Source organism: Benincasa hispida, chromosome 2, assembly GCF_027475165.1.
Source record: "Benincasa hispida cultivar pf3 chromosome 2, pf3_genome.v1.1, whole genome shotgun sequence".
NCBI lineage: Eukaryota > Viridiplantae > Streptophyta > Magnoliopsida > Cucurbitales > Cucurbitaceae > Benincasa > Benincasa hispida.
Window position 1 is genome coordinate 15270153 of NC_143479.1, and position 20222 is coordinate 15290374.

General features: G+C 31.1%; 2 protein-coding genes and 1 long non-coding RNA gene across 3 annotated transcripts; 1 reads left to right on the plus strand and 2 right to left on the minus strand.

Annotated features, from left to right (window-relative positions):
• Positions 1-1031: 1031 nt before the first annotated feature.
• LOC120071816 (protein SMAX1-LIKE 4-like) lies at positions 1032-6183 on the minus strand. The gene is made up of 3 exons (XM_039024203.2): positions 4479-6183; positions 4178-4385; positions 1032-2964 (listed from the first exon to the last, which is right to left on the minus strand). The coding sequence occupies exons 1-3, from the start codon at positions 5813-5815 to the stop codon at positions 1453-1455; spliced, it is 3057 nt and encodes a 1018-aa protein (XP_038880131.1). The 5' UTR covers positions 5816-6183; the 3' UTR covers positions 1032-1452.
• On the plus strand, positions 3133-6182 carry LOC150037669 (uncharacterized). The gene is made up of 2 exons (XR_016527539.1): positions 3133-4396; positions 4493-6182. It is a non-coding gene; the product is annotated as an uncharacterized LOC150037669 (long non-coding RNA).
• A 7178-nt stretch (positions 6184-13361) lies between the features above and the next one.
• On the minus strand, positions 13362-16722 carry PAP28 (purple acid phosphatase 28). Its single transcript, XM_039024241.2, has 4 exons — positions 16427-16722; positions 16196-16343; positions 14323-14747; positions 13362-13992 (listed from the first exon to the last, which is right to left on the minus strand). The coding sequence occupies exons 1-4, from the start codon at positions 16610-16612 to the stop codon at positions 13522-13524; spliced, it is 1230 nt and encodes a 409-aa protein (XP_038880169.1). The 5' UTR covers positions 16613-16722; the 3' UTR covers positions 13362-13521.
• Positions 16723-20222: the final 3500 nt, after the last annotated feature.

Here is a 20222-nt window from a genome sequence, read left to right on the forward strand (position 1 = left end):
TTAGAATGCTTAGGGATCCTTATCTCTTCCGTTGGCGATGGTACGTTCCAACATAGAAGGCTGTTGTTTATACAACAATCATATTCAAAATATTAGCATATATAACATAATACAAAAATAATTTTCAAATATAGTAAAAATTAGATATGACTCTTAAAGTCTATCAAGTGATAGACCATATCGTTAAGAGAAGTTTGTTAGTGATAGACCATATCACTAATAGGAGTCTAATACATTTTGCTATATTTGCAATTCCTTAAAAATGTTGCTATACGCTTAATTATTAACCTTAAAAGTACCATCTATTGCAATTACTCTTGATTTTATAATCATAACATATTATTTTGAAGGTTTTAATGACTTGACGGGTTAAACTTGATTTAAATTGACCATTTATTATCAAGTTTATTCTAACATAAGTATGAAAGTTTTAGACTCAGTTTGGTAACTATTTCGTTTTAGTTTTTAATTTTTGAAAATTAAACTTATCTTTTCTCAATTTCTTACAATAATATACATTTTTCTTAAGTACAAAAGTTTGAGGGTATAATTTCAACTACTCACCATACTTTATGGGTGTTTTTTTCAATCCATCCAAAAATAAAATAAAAAGTAAGGATAATTTTTTTTTTTTTTATAGAAAGTTTAGAAACTAAAACAGACCATTTAAAAGGTTGAGACCAAGATAAAACAAGTCTAAAGTTAAAGAAACTAAAATAGGTATTTTAAAAAAATACATCTTAAACATTTATGAAATAAAATAAAAAAAAGTTTAAGAACAAAAATAAAATTTAAAATAAGAAAATTTTTAGTATTATTTTTTTAAACAATATATGGGGTTAGTGTGAAATCAAATTTATGACTTAGAGATCGATAATTCAAACTAATGTCAACTAAACTATACTCTATTGACAAATTTCGAGTGTTATTGTAGTAGTATGTACTCCTACTCATATTTTAAGATTGATACATATTTTTATATATCACTCTAACACAATTCTTAAATGTTTTTTTTATGGCAAACAATGAATAAAAAAAATCTCAAACTATGATTGTATTAGATATTTTTTACTTTAAACTTACATCAAATCATAAACTTGAATACATAAAAAGTTACAAAAATACTAATTCAACTCTATTGATTATGTCCTTCCCCCAAAAACAACCGTTGATTAGGTCAGTAAAAACTCTTTCAAAAAGAAGAAGAAGAAAAAAAAAGAAACTCATTCTCAAGGATTACCCATTGAGAAGAAAGAAAGAAAAAAGATTAAAAAAAGGGGAAAAAAAAAAAAGAAAAGAGAGAGAGAGATGACAAGAAAAAGACCCCAATAATAAGATTTAAGAACAAAGAGAGGGAGAAAAAAACTGAAAAAGAAAATTACAAAAAGGACAGTTTAGTCTTTTTGCATTGTTTCAAACTTTCAATGGATGGGTTGCAAAAGAAGGAGCTATTCAGTCCATGAAGGAAAGCCTTATGATTTGGGGCAAAGCTGTTCCTTTAAACCCATTTTCAATGGCGCCATCTTCCTTTGCCTTTCCATTCAAACACAGCCTCACATCAGCACCTTCTTGCCCGCCAAATCCAATTCCTCGCAAGCTCGTCTCGAAAATCTCCGTTAACCATTTATCGAACACGCTGTTCCCAAAAGAATCCGACCTTGATGAAATCGATTCCAGCACTCTCTCTTCCACGCTGAAATTCGCTTGTTTCTTTGATCCGAACACCCCCTCAAATGATCGCACGATCTTCCACTTGAACCATTCCCTTTGCTCTCTTCTTGATAATGGGGTTTGATTGAAAACGAAGCGGTTCTGAATCGACTGCAGAAATTGGACGTTCTTTGATGCGCATTCTGAATCGCTTAACAGAGGTATGCTATCCTCTGTTTTTTCTTGTTGTTCTTCGTCTTCTTCCGCTTTCAGATTTAGGTCGAGTTTGTTAAAGCTTGATTGCCTTGATAGGCTCCCACTCCCGTTGATTTTCATTGACTCGATCGTATTAGGGTTTGCATCTTCTTCCTCTTCTTTGATTGTTCTTTGATGCTTTGTGTTGATTGGGGATTCCCATTCCGCTCTTCGTTTTTGATCTAAACTGAGCGCTCCAAAACCAGAATTGATTGCGATATTCAATGTCATTGGGATTATGGTATCTGTATCTTTATCGTGAACTTTTCCACCTCTGGTTAAAATGATTATGACTTGCCGAGTATTTCCATCGTTTTCATCTATTCCTCCGAATTTTCCACCCTGGAATCCATCTGCTAGGAATTTCATGAATTGAGGATCTCCCTGATCGATGTCTTCAACTAAAACCACAAGTTTTTCTTGTGTTTTCATGGCGTTTTCCAGGATTTGAGAAGGTGGGTTTTCGTCATTGTTACCTCTCGCATTTATCTTGCAGAGTTGTTCAACAGACCCAAAAATAGATTCTGCAATAGCTCGAGCTAACCTTCTTTTCCCAATTTGATCATCCCCTTCAATCAGTATCCAAGAGAATTCTTCATTTGTTGATTTGAAACTCATCAGTGTTTCAGCTACTGAAGGAATGGTTTCTGATTGCCAAAGCACATTCTCTTGTAATGATTTGATTAGATGATCTCTTTGCGTAGTTGCTTCACTCTTCTTCGTGATTGTCAAATCTTTTGGATCTTTGAACAGAGAATCACCTAGAGATAGAGAAATGTTTACTTCCTTGTTATCATCTTCCATGTTCTTGAGAGTATCCAAGCTTGGTGTTGCATCTTGATATTTGTCGAAATTGAACTCGGTAATGCAGGATTGTTGCCGTCTAAACTTAAGCATTTGGTTTGAACTTCGTGACATTTTTACTGCTGGTTCGGTGAAGCAGATTGTATTTGAATCTTGGAACATGGCGTTCCTGGTTGAAAATGGATTTGGCCAAGTATTGAGGAAGTTGCTTCCACTTGAACTTTCGTTGCTTTGCATTGTGGATTTCTCCTGATTCTGAGGACATAAAAAAGTAAATCATGTTCAGATGTTTGATTAAGACCCGTCGTTTAAGAGCTAATTTGCTTAATAACATCAAATACAACTAGCTTAGTTCAACGGGAATTAACACGAATTTTTTCGTTGGTTCAAATCCTCGTACCCTATATTTTTTGGACTCGAGGATTTTTTTTTTTTTCTTTTCTTTTAGTCCAATATTTAAGGTGGAGGATTCGAACATTGACTCATGCACTCTATTGCAGTTGAACTATGTACATGTTGGTAACGAAACATAAACTAATTCAAATGAGTTCTCATCTAATGTGTCTAGCCTAAACCAACCTTCATTTGTTGCAAATCATTGTAACAAATGACGAGGAAATAAGTTTAATTTTTAAAAATAAAAAATAAAAAATAAAATAGTTATCGGACGGGCAATTGGTTTATGGTTTTTTAAAATTAAGTTTACAGACACTCATTCCACAACTTGGTTTCTTTGCTTTATTATTCACATTTACAAAAACCAAATCAAATTTTGAAAAACTTAAAAATTAAAAAAAAAAAAAAAATTAAGAATATACTTTTGTTTTTGAAATTTGACTAAGAATTCAATTCTTCTAGTTAGGAAAGATAAAAACTATGGGAAGAAATTGAAGGGTGACAATCACATTTTTTCAAAAATCAAATGTGATTCTAAGCCTACTTTTTAGAAATGAATTGATCTAATAGATATAAACTTGGGTTCTAAACCATGTGAGATTCTAAGCATTTAATTTTTTGTCGTAGTTTGTAAAAATTATTGAATAGATCAATAATTTATTTGATACAAATTAAAACTTTAATAACCTATTGAATACAAAATTGAAAGTTTAAGGATTAATATTTAAATTTCAAGAGATTTATTGGACACAAAATTGAAAGTTTGAAGATCTAACTAATATTTTTTAAAGTTAAAAGATAAAAAAGAAACAGAGTTGGAAGTTCAAATCTTAGAAATGAATTTTTAATTTAACATAAAAAAGTGAATATAAAGTTCCTTAAATATGGAAGTCGAGTCAACTGAAATGCCTAAAAAAATTATGAAATCAACTTAAGAAAATGGTTTTTTTTTAAAAAAAAAAACAAAAAACCTAAATCAACCAACTCAATTCCTTTGGTTTTCTCTACACTACACTTGATCTATCAATCAAAGTTCTTCATGAAAGAGAGTGATTGAATTCTATATTTGTACCTTAAGATAGGATAGTTGGGTGCTGAAGGGCTGCAGCCAAGAAGGTAGGTCTTTGCTCGACTTTAATGGCTGAGCTTCCTTATCATGATTGGAAGAACAGTCACAGCAACTGAGCTTCTCTTGGCCCTCTTTACCCATACTAAATGGCTTTGTTTCCCACACTTGTGATGGATTCTGAGCAAAAGGCGTCGTCCTCGAGCCATGAAGACTGCAAAACAGGTAACATCATTGACTTATGAGGCTACCTATCTTTATACTTCAAGTAAGGAATGGATTTATTAAAAAAATTAGTTAATAATACCTGAAAGTGTGTAGGCTTAAGCCAAGTGCTCCATCTGAAGGAACAGGAACTGCTTGAAGATCCCAACGAGTCTCAAGAGTTGGATGTCTCATTTGACATCTCATGTAAGTCTGATAACTTGCTGTTCCTACTAGCCATAACTTTGTGCCAGAAATGCTGTGGAATGATATTAGCCTCGAGATTTCATCGAGTACGTGATCGATTTGGCTGAAACCTGAAGCTTCTTTGCTAGAAGAAAAGCTTGTTTCCTCTATTTCTCTAACATCTGTTTCTACCATCCATTTCAAATCTCCTGTATATATTATGGCTCCCCACCCTCTTGATGTAAGGGAGTCAATGTTCCTTCTCAGCTCTGCCACCTTCATTTCAATGTCTTCTCTTTTCATGGAGCTTAAGGAATCGGGAGATAGCAGAAACTCAATAAATTTAGTGGATTTTAGTTCATTTGGAACCTCTCCTCTTGCTACTTTCCCCATAAGCTCTGAAATTAAACCTTCAATCATTGTTATGGAGTCACCAATTATGACAGTATTCTTTCTCTTCCTTCCAAGCATTGCCTCAAACACCAACTTGATATCTAGCTTTAAGGAAGAAGCAGATTCAGCTATAACATTAGTGCTGGATACTCTCTTTTGTGGGGAAAAGGGAAGTGGGTTTTGCTCGGAGGAGCGAGTCAAGAACGGTGTCTGCCAAAAGTCCCCTGGATTGAAAATCATGTTATCTCTTTGATCAGAATGATGATCGGTGCGAGAAGGCGAAGAAGGAGAAGAGAAGATGCCACCGGAACTACCATAACAATGAAAAACAGAGGACACAGAGGAATCTTCTAAGTTACTTTTGACAAGAGTACTGGAAAAACCAGCCTCTCTCATAACTCTACTAACACTTGGGTCATCCAAAATGGAAATTATAAGCTGCTCCAATTCTACCTTAATGGCTAGTACTGGCTGATGTTGTTGTTGTTGCTGCTGCTGCTGTTCTAAGCAGCCCCTTCTTTGGTTTGCTTGAGCTCTTTTGAGTGCTGCAATGAGTGCATTGGAGAGTGAAGGTTGGCCATGGAATAAAGGACCAGGTGTAGTTGGGAGTCTATTGAGAGCCACATTGAAACAAAGCTCAAGAGCTCTACAATGGAGAGGATGTGAAGTTTGATGTGGCTGAGACTTGAGACATGCTTGCCTTAAGAGGCTACTACTCCTTGAGCTGAATAAAGTAACAGCCACATGGAGAGGAGTGAGCTGAGCATGACCTCTCCTCCTTGCCAAGCTCAGAGATTGCTTCAACACAGAAGCAGCCTCCGGTGTGAAGGTTTGATTCGCTGCACAACCTCCCGATCGCATCACTTATCCGAAAAATCCCACCCCTACCCTTGTTGCCGAAAAGAACAAGAACAAGAACAAGAGAAAGGGTTCTTTTCTTTCTTTAGTTCAGTGAAGTCCTCAATTTGTTTCTCCTTAAAGCTGGCCTTGTTGTTCTTCTTCTTCTTCCTCAAAGTAGCAGTTAGCAGGAGAAAAATGGAAGCATCCAATAAGTTGTTCTGATGTTGAGTTGTGAGAGAGTGAGTTTTTTAAGGATATGGAGAGAGAATATATGGTTGAAGGCTGAGAGTTAGGCTTTAGAAAGATGAGATTGGACCAAATCCCATTCTTTTTATACTAACTTCTTCTCATGTTTTATTTTGGTATGAAAACTTCTTCTATTTTGGCTTCTCTCCCCTTTTAGGCTCTCTTTCCACCTGTAACTTAACCTCTCTCCTGTTATTTTCCCCACTTTTTCAAGTAACTTTTGTTTTTAACTACAATTCACAATCAACCACCTTATTGAAAAATGATATACTAACAACCACCCCAAAAAACACAAATAACAATAATAATTAACTAATCCTAATTATCTTCTCTGTTATAAAAGAAAAGAAAACAAAGGTGTAAAGATGAATCATAGAATTAATAAAAATGAAAAGTAAGATAAAATAATAATATTTGCATTATTATGTCAGAGGAATCAAAATGTGATGATTGTATGAGATTAATGATCAAGAACTTTATGATATGCTGCAAGTTCTTTTGGTTTGAAATGAATGAATATTATTTGATGAGAAGGGGTCCATAGAAATGGTATTGGGAGAGAGTGTTTGAAATTTTTACACATCAGCCTTTGAAAGAAGGATTGAAGAACAACAGGAATTCAAAAGAGGGTACTACTAAAGGGCTTAAAGGTGGAAGGAGGGGGAATGTGATGGCATATTTTTCATATTTTTTTAGAGCAAGAAAAAGAAGATTTTTTTTTTTCTACTTTTTTTTTTTTGCCTTTCACTTTTTCACTTTGATTCAATGTTTAATTATCAATGTGTTCTTTATATGTAATAAAAGATGCAGAATGTTGGAATGTTGTCGAGAAAGAACAAATAAAGGGTTTTGAGTCTTACCAAATATTCTAGTTGAGTAGTGAACACACCATTTTACTCTTCCCCACAAGACTATATCCTAAAACCTCTCTCTCTTTCTCTCTCTATCTCTACAAATTCAAACGACCAATGACGAAACCCTTCTCGAGGATTGTTTATATCGCTTTAAATCGTTTCGATATGTTTTTCTCGAAACAACTTCATAGCTACCTCAACTTTTCTTTTCTCTTTTTTAATAAGCGAAAGTATATATAAAAGAAATGTCTTAATTTTATCTTTTGTTTAAAAAATACTCCAATATTTATTTTCGAAGATGCAAAATTGCTCTTTATTTTATCATGAACGTTTCAAGATTACCCTTGAAGTAGAAATCTTTTACAATATTGGATGGAAAATCGACGTGGAACGAGTGGAGAAGACTAGGATACGTGTCTGGATTAAACCTAGATCAAGATCAACATCAAGACACATTTGACTTTTTTTCAACATCCAACGATTTTCTAGTTAAGATTATTTTGAAGCATTTATGAAAAGTCAAAAGTAACATTGTAACTATTGAAAGTATGAAGAATATTTTTTTAAAGAATGAACAAAGTTCATAGGTATTTGTTTGGAGGGTAGACTTTGAAGTTATTCCAAACATTCTAAGTCTTTTGCTACATATATATATATATATATATATATATTAGTCGAATGGCTATAATATCAAATCTATTTTTAAGATGTTGAAATTATAAGAAAGTGGCCAAAATAATGAAATAAATCTAAAGGAGAAGAGAAAAACATAACATAGCTGCAATCCCATAGACATTATTACTGATATAAAGAACAAAATGCAATCAAAGAAGACAGAAACTAGAAGAATCTCAAAGAAAAGAACCAAAAAAAACATCAACCCATTATTTCCACCAAGACAAGATTCAAACATTATGAACACTTTGTTTTTGAAAAATTATATGCAAAACCAAGAAGGGCACTTTTGGGTCAAAAGTGATTTAGCAAAAAATTGGGTCTCCAAGAAGCTACACACAATATCCCCTTCTGACCAAACTTTAATTCAAGCTTTCACTTTCATAGTCAAAGTCATAAAATTCTCATCCTCCATTAATCCCCATGCAACCCTTAACTTTGGATTTATAATCTAAACTTTATTCATAAAACTTTGGATCCTCCCATTCAACATCATTTGTCACACTAAACCTACTAGCATATTGATAATATTGATCGTTCGAGAAACTCGCGATTCAATGTTTTCCTCAACCCTTTTTTTTGTCAAACTTACATTTTGAAATGTCTCGACTATTTTAAAGGAAGAAATATGCTAAAGGGTTAAAAAATACTTTTGGTTATTAAACTTTCATAAAAGTAATAATTTAATCTCTAAACTTCTCGGCCATTAATGATTAAGTCATTGTACTTCTAAACTTTAACAATTTAGTTTGATAAATTTTGATAAGTCATAATTTAATCTCTATATTTTGATTTTTTTAACAATATAGTCTCTATCCTGAAAAAAAAAATCTCATCAAAATTAAGCTACAACTTTTATTACGTAACGATTAGGTCTTTATAATTTATAAATAAATTTAAGGTTAAAAGACACTTTTGATCCTTAAACTTTTATAAAAAATAACAATTTAATCCCTAAACTTGGTTGGTAACGATTTAGTCTTTGTACTTCCAATTTTGTAACAATTTAGTTCCTGAAGTTTAGTATATAACAATTTAGTCCTGATACTTTTAAATTTGTAACAATTTAGCCTCTAAAGTAGAAAAAAATTATCAAAATTTGATGTCAAATTTTAATATTTTATAATGTAGACTTTGTATTTTATAAAAATGTCGAGTCTCTAATTAGTTTATAGAAAATTTATTTATGCTAGAAATCCTATTAAATCTTAACAATAATTTCTACAATAGGGACTATGTTACAAATTTAAAAATATAAAGATTACATTAACTAAATTGTTACTTTTGCGAAAGTATAGGAACTAAAAGTAATTTTTAACCTAAATTTAATTTTCAATCAATGTATTGATTTACATATGTAAGAAATTTCATTAAATCTTAATATATTTTTCACTTCAGGGATTAAATCATTACAAATTGTATAGTACAGAGAGACTAAGTTGTTACTCATTAAAGTTCAAAGACAAAATTGTTACAAATTCAAAAAGTATATATACTAAATTATTATTTTTATGCAAGTTTAGGAATCAAAAGTATTTTTTTTTATCGTATGGTGAAGTAGTGTTTGAATGGCTTAGAATTTTACAAATCATTGGAAGATGATATATGAGGTTTTAAGGGGAGAAAAAAAAAAGATACAAAAGTTGGTAATGAGAAATCATTGGAACATTATGGTGAAAATTTAGAGAAACTTGTTATTATTAATTGATTTCCTCTAGTTACAAGAAAAGTATCAATTTTCCCTTTTAAATTTTATGATCCAATGAAGGATATATGATGGAGTCTAAGCTTAATTCATTCTCATCTCTTTCTGAAAATCTTAATGATTTGGTCTGCATTTAACACAACAGATTGTCAACATAAAAAGGAAACACACAATTAAAATCAAAAGTTATTAACTGTTTGTTTATATTCATTTAGAAAAATCCATACTAACTTAGTCCAAAACTTTGAATTTTTAGATTTCACATCCCAATGTCTAGGTTGTCTTCATTTTTTTTTTTAATTTTTTTATCAATTAAGAATAATAAATTTGATGAATAGTTTTTTTTTTTCTTAAATTTAAGTCAGAGTCCATTTTAACGTTCAACTTTTAATTTATCCAAACAAGTATTATATGAATATGTCCTCAAATCCAATTAAATTTTGTTAATTATGTCAAAATAAGTTTAGCTCAATGGTCATTGACATGACTTTCAATCTTAGAGATGGGAGCTTCGATCCACAACTCTATAATTATTAGGGACAGTTACAGATATAGATGTTATTGGTAGGAATCTGCCATAATGTTAAATAAAGCCTACAAAATTTAACTAAAAATGACTCTAATTTATGTCAAAAGAAATTCTAAAAAAAAAGAAAAAAGAAAATAGTCAAAACTAGCTACAAAATTGAGTAGATAAAAAAATAAAGCTGGCTCAAACTTTATTAACACACACAAAAAAGAGAAAATAAAATTAATTGAAAAGCATCCAACACAATTGGAAAGACACTAGTAAAAATAATTTCATTTTAGGTTAAATTACGAGTTTCAACCCTTATTCGAAAGTTAATGCATTCAAATTTTAGGTCTAATATGAAATTAGATCCTAAAATTTCATTCTGTATACAATAAGATCGGTCAATTTTAAAAATTGTTGAATATGTTATTGGCTTATTGGGACATATAAACACTATTCGGCTCAAAACTAAAAGATCAAAAAGTTTTTTTTTCAAGTTCAACATTGGGAGAGGATTGGAAACTTTAATTCCCGACCAATTGATAGTATATATCTGATCTAGTTGAGCTCAAAAGTTTAAGAACTTATTATAAATAACTTGAAATTAAAGTTTATCAGTCTATTAAGAGACTCATGGACTTATTAGATATAATTGAAAATTTAATGATCTATTATACAAATTTAAAAGTTCAGAGAGTAAGGACATGTTTTATATAGAATTTGAAAACAAAGTTATATTTCATGTTTTCAATTTCAGATATGTGTCTGGTAGCAAATTCAGAAATTGGATTCTAATATTGATAATTGTTAAAAATGTATTTGTTACTATATATTTATAAATCATAAAACTAGTAGTAGTTACCCATAAACAATTATTAATTTATTTATGAATATGATTTATGTTAATAAAAAATATATAATTATTATTTTACAATATTGTATAATTTTATAATGTATATTATATTTTTTAATTGAGTTTATAACATGACATATTATATTTCTAAATGCTTTTATCTTTATTTAATATAATTTTACATTCTAAAATTTAAAATCTAAATACAATGAAAACATAAAAATGTTGTTCTCACACTATACACCGTTTAGATCACATAATCCAAAAACAATTTTTAGAAACAGAATATGAATTACTATATATTTGTTGAACTCAACGAATCTGAAAACATAAAATAAAATTCAGATTATCTAACAAATAATCCCTAAATTTCTAATTTAACTCCAATCATCCATACCTACTAAAAAAACTTTCAAAAATTAAAACTTAACACATTGAGAATATTAATTGCATCACATAACTTCAATATTTAGTTAAATCAATGAAATTCAAAGCTTAAAAGCTGTCCACATTAGTTTAGGTAAAAATTGAATTTTTCTTTTTTTTCTTTTTTTTTTTTTTAATATCCAATATACTATTGACAATTATAGCAAGATAGATTAAAAAGTTATTATAATTAGTTTTGGATTATTTTGTAGTTGTTCAAATCTAAATCTAGAAGGTGCATATAGAAACATAATAACAAATTCTTGAAAAATAGAAAGGTACAGGAAAAAAGCATTTTGATGCTGAAAGAAAGGGAAGAATTTCTCTTTTACTAGCATTTGACTGTCAGGTTGAAGACAAAAGTTTCAATGTTTTTTTTTTGTTTTTTTTGTTTTTTGAAGAAACAAAAGTTTTTTCAATGTTGTGCATCATTAATGTCTTATAAAGATTTAAAGTATATATATCTATACACATTATATGCCACCAACCCATATTTCAAAAACATAATAATAGCCATAGTATATTTTTTTTTCCCTAATTACCACTTATTTCATATCAATCCACTATACATGCAAAATTGTTATGACTTGTAAATATATCACTTGATTTTTAATATTTTAAAATTTTCCTCAATTTGGTACTTAATCATTTTTTAATTAAGTCAATTTGAAGCATGCTATATTAAATTAGGTTAGATCTATAAATTATCGATCTATTTGCACATTTTTTCATAGTTTTTACACCTATCCTAGATTGAGCTTTGGGATTTGCCTGCAAATTTAAAGTCGCCTATAGACGTTTTATGCTCAAACGTTCTTTTGTTAACATAGTTGAAAATGTGTAAATGCTATTTCAACATGCGACTAAGAAATAAACATTTGTGGATTACATGTGTTGAGTAACACTTTGGTCAGTAATATGCAATTCATGTGTTCAAATATGTTAATAAGACAATAATTTAATGATATTTTTTTAAAGATAAAAAGCCTAATTGAGATTTCTGACAAAGTAAGAAAAAAAATTGTTAATTTCAAGAGATTTCTAAGGAATAGCATAAAGATTATGAACTGTTTGATATATTTAGCATTAATTAAGATAAATCTTTTCCAAAAATATTTCTTTGTTAAATGCTACTAAGATTAACACTAAGGCAATCGGAAGGATTACCAAATGATATATGTGTTCTATTCTTTGTCATAATTACATAATTAAATTTTTTAGTTATTAATCTTGTAATATTAAACATCATTTACATGGATTTCAATCCAACCCAAAAAGGGAAATTATTATGTGTAAAAATTTGAATCTGAAAAACCATATAGCTTTCCATCTAAAATCTAGAGATTATTTGAAAGTAACTACAATGTAAATTTCATCACTAACACAATCTTTGACATATTTAAAAAAATAATAATAATAAAATTAAAAATAAACTCTTATGAGAATATGTGAGGAAAAATATTCAAATCATAGCAATTAAGCTTTATTAAAGTAATGGCACTATTTTTAAAAAAAAATACAAAGAAATATGTTATAATAAACATATGATCTTTAAGAAAAATATAAAAGAAAAAACAACATCCACATAAAAAGATCGATCCAGCAGCCTCTTTGGGCTCACCTTTTCAAGTAACCTTTGGATTCGCACTGCAAAACCCATCACTTTTGATCACCAAAGATTCTAAATATTTCATTTTTTAAATCTAATTTTCCCCTTTTCTTTTTCTTTTTCTTTTTTTTTTTCAAAAAAATATATTTTTTGAAAAATAAAATAAAATAAAATCGTAGGCAGCTTTCATCAGTTTCAAATTCTTTTATATTTTACTCAATTAATCAACTTTGGTACTTTTGCATGGGAATTTTAGGGCTTAGCTACCTCCTAGAGAATGATCGTTTTCATCATTATGTTTTGTCCTCTATTCCTCTTTTGGGATCCCTTTTTATTATTTTTTTAATAGCCTCTTTTTTCTAACATCAAGGTTCTTTTCTTCATTAAAAAAAACTAAATTAAATAATATGAATTTACTACGGACAAGAAATTTTGCTATTTAATTTCATAGAGATTCCACACTTGAATATGCTTTTGAAATTTCTGTGCTTTTCAATTTATAGTCAAATGCAATGGTAAACTTGGAAAGTACTTTCAACTCTCATATGCCACTTTAGAATGAAGCAATCTGATAAACAAAGGGAAGGTTTCGTTCAACGATTTCCACCTAACTGTATAGTAATTCAACTGCTCGCAATTTGGCCCTTTACATTTGGTATGAAGTTTGGTGGGAAGATCGTCCACATTTTTAGCTTATGTAAGTAAATTTCAATTGGACACTTTAATTTCTGGACTATGGATACAATAATCAAGCATTCTAGAGTACATAGATCTTGTTCATAGTTCTACAATTTATGATACAAACATGGTTGGTTTGTGATGTAGAGTATATCAAAGAAGGAAAGTTACTGAGGTTGTTGATCGCGTTCCCACAGAATCTGTTCATCAATCTTGGTCAGCTTTTCGTCGTCTAGTCGTTTCCACGTCCTGATCCTCTCGACTCCCGTCCAACTCTTCTTGCCCTTTCCAACTTCTGCTACGATAACCCGGCCTCTCCTTGACCACCCAGGCCTCCCGTAGCCATGATATCCAAATCCTCCACCATAACAAAACCATATTCCATCAAGATTCCCACAGAAATCATTGGCATGGTCATGACCCATGAACACAGCTTTAACATCTCCCATAGCGACTAAGGTCTGTAGAACTCCTGAGTTCACTGAAGAACATGCCACGCCCTCCTGAAATTGGCCAACGATCTTTTTGTAGTATAGACTCCGAATTTCTGGGATCGGTATATGGAAAAATGTCAGGGCTGGAGGCTTCCCTTGGGCAGCAAAAGCATCCATTGAGGGAAAAAGTTCCTGATTTTTGCCCTGTTAGTGTATGACCTGCAACATGTTAATGAAACCTAAATCTAGGAAATATCCCATTTGGGAATTGCAATAAATAACATAACCAACATCATCGACAAATAAATAGAACAAGACAATTTTTTTCTTCTTCTACTTCTTCTTCTTCTAAGAAAAAGAAAGCCCTAGTGTGTTGGTTGCAGGTGAGGTTTTTAAGATTTAAAAAAATTAAAAATAATAAATAATAAATAAATATATTCTATTATATTTTTTTTTTAAAGAAAAAGAAAGCCCCGGTGTGCTGGTTACAGGTGAGGTTTTTAAGAAACATCTCTATAATATATTCTATAATACCTGAAATATTTGAGAAACATCTCTAAGCCACATAAGCTGCGATTCCTTAATCCATCCATATGTTTGGGTTCCTTGCACTATGGCTCTGTCTCCACTGTCGAGAAAGTAAAGATTAAGGACGCTGGAATTCGCCAAATGTGAACCCAGGGCACCGTAGACATTGATATCATAATTCCCAAACCCATCAATGTTTCGTATTATCTGATCTCCATTCGAAGGAAAGTTACTGAAGTGTGGATTGGTTTGAGATACTGAATAATCCATGAGGGAAATGAGAGACATTAACTCTTCTCGAGTCATTGTAGACTCTTGGTCGTGGTTTCCCAAAATTGCTGCCCATGGAACTTGATATTCAATAACAGGACGGAAAGCTTTAAACAAGGATTCGGCAGCATCAGCAGTGCTTGGCCCAAATATGTTGTCACCTGGTCAGTGAACTAAGTTCGATTACTTTCACACAACGGCAATTTGTACTCATTGTATGGAAAAAGTTTCATATAACCCAAACGAGTAAGAACCCAAGCACTAGAGTTACACAATGACCAAAAAAGAGAATTTCTTCAAGAAAATTTGTTTCAGACTATCTCTAAATAATTTGTTCAATCAAAATCAACAAGGTTAAAATATATGTTTAGCCAAGTTTTCACAAAACATTAACATACAATGAACAAATATAATACCATCTTAGAGAGACAGAATTGCATTCTGGCTGATCTAATTTCCAGAGTTCTCCTGCATGTGATCACCAATAGAGAATACTTGAAGAGAACAAGCAAGAAAATTTTCTTACAGCCAGGATTAGTTTTCATCCTATGTGATTGTTTAAGACAACATCATTTCATAGGGCAGACAACCTGATTCTGGGACCACCAACCTATCTCCCCAAGTAGTTTAAAGATTAAAATCCCCTTTTCAAGTGTAATTATTATGCTGTGTATCTCATAGTCCTGTCAACAGTCACTCCTTCCCAATAAAATAACTGGAGCTTCCACAAAATATTCATATAAGAAAGTTTGAGAATTTAAAAAAAAAAAACATGATTAATTCAAACCATGATTGGCAGAATCAACAACCTTGAACAGACTGTTCTATAGGTTTTAAAACTATGTTATTGCGTTCTAAGGAGATTGGCAAAATCAATCCAAAGAGGTCATTATAAGATAAATGAGACCAAAATGTGCCCAAAAGAAAAACTAAAATAACATTGAATGATAACCTTTAAATTTAAAAGTAGATGGGAAATTAATAAATATTTAGAAATTTAGAAATAAGTTAGAACTGTGAAACCGTTAATGGAATATACTCCTACATGATTAGAAGGGCTAGATCAAGCTCTTGAATTTTCTGGATCAAACTGATGGCGTTGGATCAATCCCCTATCATCTTTTTACAAAGTTATAGAGACTTATTGCAAGCAATGTTTAACTAAAATTAACCCACCCCCCCCAAATTTTTCCTACGCATCAAGAAAAGAAATACCTCTCACTTTTACTGCTGCTACATGGGTTCATTTAACAGAAAATATTCCTTATCATCTACCTTTGCCATCTCAGTACCTTTCAAATGAAATGACTCTTGCCCATCAAAAAGCAAACAAGGGCCTTTTCTTTTCCTATATAACAACAGTGGGTTTTCTCTATGAACCAAACCTCGTAGAAATGGTAGTTCTTCAGAGTGAACTTAATTTTAAACCAAAATGAGAACTAAAGACATACAAATTATCGAATACAACAAATGACCAACCATTTACGGAACCAGAAAAAACAGAGTACACTGTCTAAACAAAAATCCAGTCAGATAATATAAAGAGAACTTCAAAACGAAGAAATAAAAAACGATTGAAGATCGAACACAACAGCAAGGTTAAAATGACCTGTAAATGCAATGAAATCAGGATTTTCCACCTCGACCATCCTCTTGAAAAACCGGGTCGTGTTAAGATCCGAACAGTGTTTGAATTCGAAATCCAACACATCCTGACACCGCGTGTTAACTCCATTCGCAAAATGCATATCAGCGACCTTACATACAACCAGACAAAAATCTGAGCTCCAAACAGAGAATCAGCCTGGAAATGAGTTGAAAAGCAAAACAGAACAAACACCTGGAGAATCTTGAAGGTACCATCAGAACGGAAGCGGAGAGGAAGATCCGGGTTCCTCTTGATGTGAACAGTTTCATATCCCAGAAGTAACTTCTGGGAAATGAGAGAATGGAGGAGGAAGATAATCGAAAAGATAAATCCAAGATAGAGAATCGAGAGCTTCCATTTCTCTACCACAAATGCCATTCGCTTCCAGTAAAGGCAGAGAATTACGACGTTCAAACTGATTCATAGGTTTTCTATCAATGTCCTGTTTCGTTGTTCCTTTTGAAGATTCAATGTTTATTCTGAAAGAGAAAGAAGGAAAGCGAGAAAAGTATTTATACGATGGATAATAGTAGCTGGGCTTCATTGAGAGATTAAAAGGCCCATTGAGCCCAAGCCCAGCCCAACTCAAAAAACATGTATCGGCCTAATAAAATGAGCCCAGTCCACATAAAATGGTAGATTGTTTTGAAAAAAAAGATAAGATAATTGTTATGGTAAAAATAGTAAAATTTAATTCTTAACATTAAAATCAAATTTAATAAATGGTTGAAATATTTCAATTCATAGAAGGTGGCATGATAGTTATAATTATTATACAATGATTGAACATATGAATTATCCGTTTGGGATTGTTGTAGCTTTTAAAATAATTACTGTCGATTGTAGTTTTAGAAAAAATCAGCTGTGAAAATAAGTAATATAGTATTTGGTAAATTTCATTAAACTTGAAAAAATAGGTTATAGCGTTTGGCAAATAAATACAAAAACATTTTATCACAGATGTAGTAACTAAAATAGACTTATAATCAATTTTTTTAATTTTTTTTTAATTTAAAATTTTAAATAATTGTTTAGTTAAAAGATTAGTTTTTAAATGTTAAAAAAAATATTTTTATTTAAAAATAAATAAATATGATATAATTTTTAAAAGAAAAATGTTGCATTTAACTCATGAAAAATATAAAATAAATTTTAATGGTCAAATTTAATTGCACTTTAATTTATAAATTAATTTTGTTGGTTTATTTTTGTAATTCAATTATTTTCATTTAATTAATTGAATTTTTGTGACTTTTCAAAAATATATGAGAGCATCCTACTTTATCACATCATAGGTGGAAAAATTAAAAGGATATTGTCCTTTTAGAAACTATTTAGGAAAATAAGGTTGTTTTCAAACTATTTGTAAAAATATTGTTTTTTTTTTAATATCTCGAGAGTTCAAAATTCGACCAAAGTAGGTCGAATTTTGAATCCTCGACCTTGCCTTTTCTTTTTCTTTTTTTTTTTTATTATTATTACACATTCCACATTCTTCTTTCTTCCTTCCTTTCTTTCTTTTTTTTTTTTAATTTTTCATTTTATAAAAACAATTTCTAAAAATATTTTATTATTTTATTTAAACTCATAAAAAGAATAAATTAAAAAAAATATCTCATAAAAATAAAAAAAAAATGTAAATTAAATATCTCATTTATTTAAAAATAATCACAAAAATCAATGTATCCCACAAGGCGGACGTCGTCGATTTCGAGCTGGTTGTCGTCGTCGACTTCGAACTTGAGGTTGCTCGGGTTCTTCTTGATGTTGCTCTGGTACCTCTGCAGGCACTTCATAATATAAATATTCATTATGCTCTCCATGACCCTAACCATGTATGAAGAAGAAAGACCAACATCTGAGTCATAATGTCCTGAACCAAATGCTGACATCATCATCATCAGACTAACATAATTAGTTTGTCTTTGCATCATAGGGGGGCAACTCTTCCACATTATGTGCAACCTCATCAAACTCATCATCTTCCCGAACAGGTCCTCTACGTTTAGGAGCTGGTGGAGGAACAATAGGTATATCATACATATAATGAATTTCCTCCATATAGTTTTGGTTGTCACTACATATAGTAAGAACCTGGTTCGGATCATTCGCAATCTCACGGAGTCTACTATTATTTGATCTCTGTGAATTATAAAACAATTAGACAATATTTAAAATAAATTTAAATTAAAAATAATTATATAATATTAATTCATTTACCAGATGACCACAGCTGCTCCCGGACGAGTGATGTAGCGCCTTGTGATATTATTATACTAATGAATATATTCTGGAGTGACATTTGTGTCAAACTGTTCAAGAGAAACCCCCACTGCAATAAACCTTGCACGATAGTGCCATCGCACTACAAAATGTGCAACTTTTTCGGACCAATCTCCAGTCCTTAGATCAATATCATGCAGTATGGGTTTAGTATTACAAGGCGATGGGACATCCTGCAGAAAACCGAATTGTCTCATCACCCTGTCAGAAAGATGTCACTCACTAATGTGAAAACATATGAGAGGACTCATAGTCCGCCATATGTTTTGACCATTCGTACAAAAATTAGGCAAAGTATGCATAATAATTTTGTACAGCTCCCAAATAACCTGAAACACAAAATATTACATTAGAGAATATTAAAGACAAATATAATAAAAATGTGTATAAAATAATCAATTAGATTCAGTGTAATGTACCTGATAAGGTTGAAGCAGATCAAACATGTATTTATACTGGCTGACTACATGTGTGGCTATCCTAGTCACACAAAATTTGTCTCTCCACCTAAATTTTTAAATTGATAATTTAGAATTTAAATTAACTAGATCAGTGATATAAAAATTAAATTGAATTAAAATAACATACCGAGAACCGTAGGCTCGTCCAACTAACTGAGCGTCATTAACATGTTATAGCTGTGGAGCCATTGTTGGAAATCGCTTCCAAGCCCATAGTTGCAAAAGTATGAGAGGCTCAACTATCTCTCGAACCTCAGGTCTTGTTGCTTTGCATAGTTGTCTATACAATTATACCAAGCATGCTCCACCCCGCATCATGGAGGTTAGCTAACAGTGGCAGGAACATCAAGTGAACAAAATGACTTGATTTATCTTATGACGGTTTCCTCGTCTGCATCATCTGCGAGCTCACGAAGTTGTGTTCCTAACCATATTAAACTAAACCTCGATCCTTTAATCTTGTCAGCAGGTGGGGTCGCACCGAGGTACAATTGACAAACTTCTGACCAGTCATCGTACATCACTCTGATGACCGGCTCACCGTCAACAGGTAACCCCAACAACACTTTTATGTCTTATAGAGTGATAGTGTGAAATGTATGCGTCTCGGGCCTCCATCTCTTGACCAAGGCTGTGATCAGATGCCAGTCGAACTGAATAAATTTTAATCTGGCAACCCCATAGAATCCAGATGTGCGCAGTAGCAGTAGTACTCGTGGGTGGAGCGGGATAGTGCGTTGGATAACTGCCTCTCAACGCCTGCAAGATATTTCTCCAGTAGTATGATCTCGCCATACAACAGATGATCGATGAATGGACTGATTGTACAAAACATCGGAATCAACAGATCCTGAGTCTAAAGCCATGATCTGAAAGAAAACAAATATTTATTTCTCAATTAAAAAAATATATGTTTCTCAATTAGAAGAATAATGTACAACTTAATTAGAATAATAATATACAACTTAATTAAAAGAATAATGTACAGCTTAATTAAAAGAATAATGTACAACTTAATTAAAAGAATAATGTACAACTTTATAATAAAAAAAATTGAATATACAATAAAAGTATCTACGCTTAATTAAATAAACATGATAAAATAAGTATTTATTTCTCAATTATAAGAATAATGTAAAACTTTATTGATTACAATAAAAAAAATTGAATATATAATAAATTAATATAAAAAAATTGAATATACAATAAATTATAATAAAAAAATTTGAATATACAATAAAATG